Source organism: Lepidothrix coronata, unplaced genomic scaffold (genome assembly GCF_001604755.1).
Source record: "Lepidothrix coronata isolate B3197 unplaced genomic scaffold, Lepidothrix_coronata-1.0 Scaffold316, whole genome shotgun sequence".
Classification (NCBI taxonomy): Eukaryota; Metazoa; Chordata; class Aves; order Passeriformes; family Pipridae; genus Lepidothrix; species Lepidothrix coronata.
This window is the reverse complement of record NW_016690496.1, coordinates 392,420-400,815: the sequence shown is the minus strand read 5'-3', so window position 1 is coordinate 400,815 and position 8,396 is coordinate 392,420. Positions and strand designations below refer to the sequence as shown.

The 8,396-nt window shown below is 54.6% G+C and overlaps 1 protein-coding gene across 1 annotated transcript in view; it reads right to left on the bottom strand.

The window, feature by feature from the left end:
• Window positions 1-1,159, bottom strand: part of MLLT6 (MLLT6, PHD finger domain containing) — a 43,756-nt gene extending 42,597 nt beyond the window's left edge. Inside the window, exon 1 of the mRNA XM_017837897.1 lies at window positions 988-1,159. Within this exon, the coding sequence (XP_017693386.1) occupies window positions 988-1,096 (109 nt within the window). The 5' untranslated portion in view covers window positions 1,097-1,159. The remainder of the gene's footprint in view (window positions 1-987) is intronic.
• Between the last annotated feature and the right edge of the window lie 7,237 nt (window positions 1,160-8,396).

Sequence of the window (8,396 nt, the reverse complement as noted above, 5' to 3'; positions counted from 1 at the left end):
AAGGGGCAGAGCAGGACCCAAGGAAGGGGCAGAGCAGGACCCAGGGACACAGCAGGACCCGGGGACAGGGACAGAGCAGGACACAAGGACAGGGACAGGGACAGAGCAGGACCCACGGGCAGCCGGAAGAACCAGGAGCGAGCATCGGGAATGGCTGGAGAGTGTGCAGGAAGAGGCTGGAGATGTGCTGGTAGATGGATGGGATAATAATAGATGGGAAAACAGACAGGCCAGATGAGCCCAGAAACCTTCGTGTTATTCCAAACAAACCAAGCAGGATAATCACCGCGCCTTTCTGCCGGCTTGGAACGGAACGCAAATACCTATTTTAATTCGTATTTTTTTTGTTCAGACACCCGAGGACAAACTTTCCGGCCCGATACCGTGTGTTAGGGGCGTGCTGGAGTCATTTAAAATGCAAAATAGCCCGTGTCGCGCTGCGAGGAGGAGGAGGAGGAGGACGGCTGCCTTCCTCTCTCCCTCCCTCCCTGCCCTTGCAGGAGCAGCTCCGGGCCCCGCCGCCACCCCCGGGGGTTACCCGGGGCCATCCCCCGACGGCCCCGGACCCGAGGGGGGACATCTGCGGCGCTGCCCACCCACCTCCCCCCAAAAAAAACCTCCACGGGGGCACCGGGGGGGGGTCGGGCAGGGGGAAAGAGCCCCGGGGAAACTCCCCCCGCCCGGTAACGACCCCCCAAACCCCGGAGGTGTGCGTGTCCCCCCTCGGGGGCTCCTCCGCTGCCCCCGAGCCCCCCGCGCTGCCCCCGCGGCTCCCGCGCGGCTCCGGCCCCGCGGCGACACCGTTATTCGGAACAATAGGGCTTAAAACAAAGCCCCCCCACACACACACACCCCCGCGCAGCCCCCCCTCCATCCCCGGCCTCCCCGGGGTGCCCGGTGTTTTGGGGGGAAGGGGGAGGGGGGTGTCGGCGCGGTGCCCGGTGGTTTTTGGGGGGCGCGGGGCCGGGGTGGGTGCCCGGCGCTTACCTTGGTGCACCGCCACATTGCAGCCGTGCCCGTCGCAGTACACCAGCGGGTTCTCCGCCCAGCCCCGCTCATCAGAACAGACACAGCAGCCTCCCACCATCTCCTTCATACTTCCATGAGGGTTTCCTTCCCCCCCCGCCTCCCTCTACGCGCACACTCCTCCTCCTCCTGCTCTCCCTCCTCCTCCTCCTCCTCTTCTTCTCCTCCTCCTCCGCGCTGCCCCCTCCCTGCTTCCACCGAGCCGGGCGGGGGGTTCGGGGGGTTCGACCCCCGGGCCGGGGCCGGAGGGGGGGGGGGGGGGGGGGGGGGGGGGGGGGCGGGGGGGGGGATGGGGGGGGTGTCGCGGGGGCGGCGGGCGCGCCGCGGCCCCACCACAGACATTTACGGCCCCCCCCCCGCCTTCAATCATGGCCGCGCCGCCCGCGCGCCCCGGTAAAATTTGCGGTTCACGGATCGCGCTCCGGCTGGGGCGGGCGCGTTTGCTCTCGGCGCGTCGCTTCACGGGGGGGCCGCGCGACATTAATTGTTTTGTTGTTTGGGTTTTTTTTTTTCACCCCCTTTCCGGCGGCTGGTTTTGTGTTTTTTTTATTCACCGCCACCCCCACCCCCCCTTTGCACACCCGCTGGATGCGCGCCCGAGCCGAGCGGACATGGATCGCTCCGCAGGGATGAGCTGGGACCGCTCCGCAAAATCCCATTATCTCGCCAATTCCGCGCTGACGGATCGGGGCTCCGCGAGCGCCACCGGCTGTCCTGCTCCCCCAGCTCCTTCGGGAAGAGCTTTTAACCCGTTGGCACCTGTTTTGTTATCTTGGAATGTCCCCCCCCCCTTGGAGGGGGTTTGTCCCCAGCAGGAAGAGTGTCAGAAATGAGCTGGAAACCGGTAAAAAGAAATCATCCTAAAATATAGGGAATAACTCTGTGTGGGATTGCTCCTGCACCTCCCAAGTCCACACAGCATCACCCTTGTCTTGGACACGTCACCCAGAACACTCATGGAGAAATGAGGAAAACCCAAAAAAGGAGCACAAAAAATGACAAATCTTTGAAAAGAGGCCTCAAAAGTCCGTGTATCGTGTTCCTACAGCTCAGGCTCTCCCTGAAATCATCCACCTGAGAACACACAGAGCAGCTCCCAGGGGTCTCATCTTCTCTCCTGTGGGTCCTCCCCCAGCCAGCACACCGTGCTCCTGGAAAAAAGGGAAGTGCCCGATGCCAGACTGGGCAAAGAAACGGTGGGAAATGTAGCAGGGAACAATTGTTCGCTGGTTTGTGCACACCAGTGTCCTCCTCCTGTACACACCAGTGTCCTCCTCCTGTACACACCTCGTGTCTTCCTCTTCCTGGCAGAGGAAGACCCGGCAGGGAGGGAATTTTGCTGGTGCTGCCAGGGATGAGCCCTTGGCACCTCCGATGCTGAGGAGGGATGGACGTGTCTCACAGGGACGGATTCCCTGGAGCCACCCTGCTCCCTCTGCCCTCCATCCCACGTGCCTGAGAGCGCTCAAATTCCAAAGCAGGAACAGTTCCCGTGGGTTCTTGGGAATCCTAACCCTCTGCAGGGCCAGGAGCTGGACTTTGATGGCTCTAGTGGGTCCCCTCCAGCTCGGGATACTCCGTGATTTTATGATTTACAACAGCTTAAACAAGACCAAACCCAGTGTCAGCCCTTTTAGCCTGGCCAGCCTCTCCTACCCCAGCCTCCCCTGCCACAGGTGGATTTGGAAGGTCAGCCTGCCCCATAATACAGTTTCTTTTCAAACAAACCCCTCTCCTGGGAGAGGAAACCCATCGCTCAGCCCCATAATCACCGGTTTAAGCATCCTTTGGATGGCACATCCTTTAGATGGCACCTGTTCAAGCGTCACATCGAGGGGCTGGAAGGCAGACGGCTCCCCGAGCAGCCTCCTGCTGGGCCGCTGTTCTTCCTTTTATCCCCCTCCTTTGAGCGCCCCAGGGGCGGACAATACGGTCACCACATTGCTGGGAATTCACTCAGCCTTAGCTCACTTTTTTTCTGGGAGGGTTTCCCCTCCTCTCCTCCCCTCTTTTTTTCCCCCCCCCTCTTGCCTTTTATCTATTGTGTTACCAGCTTGTTTAAAAGCCAAAAAAAAGGGGGGTGTGGGGAGGGGGAAGAGATCTGGCTGGTTGCCTTTGTAACCTGGAGGAGATCCTTGTGGTTTAGGAATTGTCTTAAACTCCAGGACAAAGTGCTGGACATCCACCCAGCCCTGGCGGTCTCGGTTCCAGTTGGCCACGGAGACACTTGGACTTGAACTGCAAATTTGCCTTCAGGGGATTAAATCCCGATTTACATAACTAATCCCCGCGGTGAGGAGAGGCTGGGCCGGGGAGGAAAGGGCACAGAGGTTTCCTGAGAAGAATTTTGGGGAGGGGGGGGGAGAAGTGAAAGCCGTGAAAGCTGAGACTGTGGAGGTATTTAATTTATGGTGGTTGTTGTTTTATCAGTCGGTGCTTTTAATATGGGGAGGCAAAATTAAAAGTACTGGCTCGTGGGAACTGCTTCCCTTGAGCATCTCAGTTGTAACCACAGACAGAAGCTACAAAAGTTGTTGCTAAACTTAGTCCTTTACTGCTCCATCCTGAAAATCGTGGATAAGGGAACTGGCTCCTCCACAGGCTCCTCCACCAGAACTCTGAGCCTTGTCTGAGCCTTGGTCACAAATGATCTTTCATTTTCAGGGGGATCCTTTGCATTTACTTTAATTGTTATTTAAAAACGACATCAACTTAGTGAACGTCGAGTGCCTGACATGGAAATTCTTGGGATATAATAAATAAATAAAATAATAAATAAATAATAATAAATAAAAAGCTCTTATAGGCTTTGTCTATAAGACAAAGGCCACAACGTTGTGTTTTACATATTATTCATACTTCAGGTATTTTATCTGTAAAAGACACACGTCCTAGGTTAAGGGCAAGAATGAGAATTAAGGAGGTTTATGTTTCTTGTGATAATTCCACCTGCTCTCAGGGAATTTAAGGACTGAGCTGTGTCAGAGTGGTGTTTCTGGCCTGGCTTACACAAAGGGGAACACTGGGATGCAAATACTTGATGAACTGCCTCTCTGCACAGTATTCCAGCAGCTTTTCCTGGGAATGAAGGCTCTTCCTTCCCTTCTTTCTGGGGAAACCGTCCCTTGGGTTTATCAGGAGCGAGGACTGTGATTTATCTGTGTCCAAGCAGGGCTAAAACTCACTCTTTGCACCCACACAAATCAGTGTCTCTGCTCCACGAACCCCTTTGCTCCTTCAGGTTTTACCTCGTTCCTCCTGGGCAGGTTGGAGAAAGAGGGAATTGCGTGGATGAGAGCAGCAATCCTTCCCAGGCAGCCAAATTCCTTGGAGTCACCAGCAACAACTGCTGCTGTAGAGCCTGAATCCCTCAGCTGGAACAGCAGGATTGGCTCCACAGGGCACAGCAGTGATGGCTCACCCTCTGCCAGCTGCAGCCACGGGGGAGAACGTGCCAGAATCCAGGAGTTTTCCAAACCACATCCCTTCCAGGAAGTTGTTTTCCCACTTCAGGCCCAGCTTTCATCCCTCTCACCCACGTGGATGCGTCGAGCTCCTTCATCTCCCTGCGAAACCAGCACAGAGAGGAGCCTCCCCACATTATTTATACACATTATTTAAGCCAAATAATTTAGTTTGTCTTCCTTTAAAGCTTTGCTTTTGAGCCTTTTCTCTCTGCATCCCTTGTTTTGGATACTGTGGTGGCTCAAAACATCGGGAAAGTTTATGGTGGTCGCAATTTCAAAGTGATTTCAAAGTCCTTCCTTGAAGGGGTAAATAATCCACAGCAGGGAATCCTGAAAATCTGGGAATTCGGGCACCAGGGGCTGCCACTGACCTCCTGCAAAGGCTTCAGGCGAATTATTTTGCTTTCCCCCTTCTTCTCTGTTTGGATTATTGGTTGTTCAAGGAGGGAATGACATCACACCTTCTGCCCCATTCCAGGATCAAGGGGGTTTGATCAGGTCTCTGCTTGTTCCACCATCACAGCTGATAGGAATTGTAATAGGAATTAAATTGTAATAGGAATTAAATTGTAATAGGAATTAAATTGTAATAGGAATTAAATTGCAATAGGGATTAAGTTGTAATAGGGCTTAAAACCAGAATGATGGTGGTGTTAGAGACAAGTGATTCACTGCCCTACACAAAACTTCACCCAAGTTCATTTTTGGCCTATCCCACACATAATTCTGCTAAAGAGACTTCTGGGTTTGTTTGGGTTTTTTAGCTCTCTAATGGGTTTTTAAAGGACAGAAACTCTTTCCTTTTGTCTCCACCAAAACCTGATTTCGTTCCCTGGCAACTAAAGGTCCGTTTTCACAGGTGGGCGGGTGAAAGGGGTGAAAATCCCCGGTTACTTCTTTCAATTTTCAGAGCGGATCGTTGAGCAGGCACTTAGGAGTTCATCAGATGGGTTATTTCGGCCTTTGTCGTGGGCTAAAAGCTGCATTTCCGACATACAAACACCCACAGGAACATTCGGAGAGTGAAGAAAGCCAAGAGCCCGACACACACACACACACTCCCACACTCCCAGCTCTGCTTTGTCAGGAATTTTCTGCCCTTGGACAAGTCACTTCCTCCCTTTGTGCCTCATTTTCCCCCCTTTGCTGGAGCGACTCCCCACTGCAGGGCACTTTTGGGGTTGTTTGTCCCGAGAAAAGCGCGATATAAGAGCAAGTTATTATTCGTTAAACAACGTCATTAAGGGCCTGGAAAGGAAACAGTGATGTCACCAACGACTTCGGAAGGAAATCGTGCCATTAATGACTTAGGAAGGGGAAAAAAGCAGTGATTGAAAGAGCTCCTTTGCCCCCCTTCCAGCAGCTTAAATCAAACAAGACAGTGGATCATGTTTGTCTTCGTGGCTTTTGAGGCCTTCAAAACACTAAAACTGATTCATGTGGTAGGTCAGGAAGATGACAAATTTGCTTTTTGGTGCCGGATTAAATTTACGAGTGGAAATATTTTAAGGGATTGTTGGAATTGCTCCGTCTCCTTTTGCCCTAAAAGCCCCAAATTCCCACGTTTTCGTGACCCACCCGTGTTTGTGACACTTCCCAGGCCACTTTCCTCACTGTCCTCTCCCTCTGGGATCCCTGTGGGTCACGTATTTCGGGGGGTTTAGCTGTTTATTCCCTTCTCCCTGCGAAAGAGAGGCTGTGCTTCAGCCCAGGGAGTCGAGGAACATCCCTAAAACACGTCCAGCTTAACAAACCTAACGGGAGAGTCCCAAAATCCCATAAACACGGCTCTGGAAGCAACTTCAAGAGACTAATTAGGCTAATTCCCCACGGGGAGGCAGAGCCAAGGACTGATTAGTGTCATATTATGGGGTTTATTATTATTATTTACATTAGGCAGTGAATGTACATAACAATTAGTGCAGAAGCAAGTGATGTGGTCTGTGTCCAGAAACCAAGAGGATTTTTAAGGAGGCTGGAATTGGGCTTTCTCGAGTTCATTTTTCGGGTCCAAATCAGATGCCCTGGGTTTAAAAACCAAAAGAGGTTTGGAGCTGCTCCCACCTCTTGGTGTTCCCAAACTGATGACACGGAGCAGGACCGAGGATTTGGGAGAGCATTCCCACTCTCCTGGGGGGTTCTTCACAGCCCCAGGCCCTGGATCCTGATGTCAAAGTGGGGATTAATAACCAGAAACAGATTTTTATTTTTTCTTTAGTGGGATTTAGGCACCTGTTCCCCTTTGTGCCTTGGGACTTTTCCCTCGCATTCCTGCGTTTTTAACGCCCTGAAAGGATCCTCGGCAGTAATTGAAGCTTTGCCCCCGTGCCCACCAGTTGCTCTCACTTAATTGCTTCACAAAGCAGTTTAATTAAACCCTCTGCTCTGACGTCCTCGGGTGAGTTCAGAGCGTTGCATCAGCTCCACTCGCAGTCGGGTGTTCAGCTCTTGGCTTGGCTCTTGGAAACTGCCTCTGAGACAGGAAACCCGAGGTAAAAAACATGAAGTGTCAGCCCTGCAGCCACGGCACAAACCCAAGGCCTCCTTCCAGGCTGAGATTTTCTTCCCAGGGCTGAAAACCCCCCGAGCTGGGCAGGTCCCTCAGCACGGGGAGGTGAAGGGATGGGGAGGAGGGTCACGATCCCTCCCTGCCACTGCCACGCCAAGGGGCCGGTGCTAAACCTGCCCTGGGCCGGGCTCCCTCCTCCCTTCCTCCCAAAGCACCTATACATCCCTTCTGGATGTGCAGAGAATGATTTCTCAAGCTGTTTTCCAGCCTGCCAAGTGGAATCCGTCACGGGAAGTGATTTGTGGGGCTGCACAAGCTCTGCACCCGGGGCTGCCAGCTCCCACCCCAACCTCTCCTGCTTCCCAAAAATCGTGCCCTGGCATCCCCCGGGGGGGGGGGGGTGCTGAAGCTCCGGTGGGGCTGCTGGATTTGGGGTGGAGCTGCCCAGGTGAGCCAGCCCGGGGGCTGCGGGGCTGGGAACCTGCGGGGCTCGCAAAGCCCCGTCGGCAGCGACAGGAAACCCTCGGCGGCTTTTCGGGTTGCGAACTGCAGCGCTGAGGTTCAGGCAACGACATCCTGCCCCCGGCGGCACCGGGAGCCGGGCAGGAAGCGGGGGCAGCGCGGGGAGAGGGGAAGGGGGGGCCCGGACCGCCCCTCGCCCACCCTACAGGCGGCACAGGGGATGCACATCCCGGGGGCGCGTCTGGCTCTCCGTCATTCCCTGAGCCTTTCCCTCCCTTCATAGTTCCCTGTGTCCTTCCCTTCATCTCTCCCTGCACCTTTCCCTCTCTTCACATTTCCCTGTGTCCTTCCCTTCATCTCTCCCTGCACCCATCCATCCATCCATCCATCCATCCATCCTTGAATCCCTCCCCACATCCCTCCCCTGAGGCTGAGGGAGATGGGATTGTCCAACCTGGAGAAGAGGCTCTGGGGAGATCTTGGAGCCCCTTCCAGTGCCCAAAGGGGCTCCAGGAGAGCTGGGGAGGGACTTGGGACACGGGCCTGAAGGGATGGGACAGGGGGGAATGGTTTTGAATTAAAAGAGGGGAGATTCAGGCTGGGTGTTGGGAAGAAACATTTTCCTGTGAGGGTGGGGAGGCCCTGGCACAGAAGAGAAGCTGTGGCTGCCCCACCCCTGGAAGTGCCCAAGGTTGGGATGGACGGGGCTTGGAGCAACCTGGGGTAGTGGAAGGAGTCCCTGCCCCTGGCAGGGGGTGGCACTGGACATTACAGACAACTTTAAAGGTCACTTCCAACCCAAATCGTTCTGTGATTCTGTGATTACCCAAAACTACAAACCCTCCAAAGGCCTTTGAGCCCCAAAAGCCTCCCAGGAGTGGTGGGGTGGGGGACAGAGGGGGCCTGGTGTGGGACAGGGTGGCTGCAGGGCC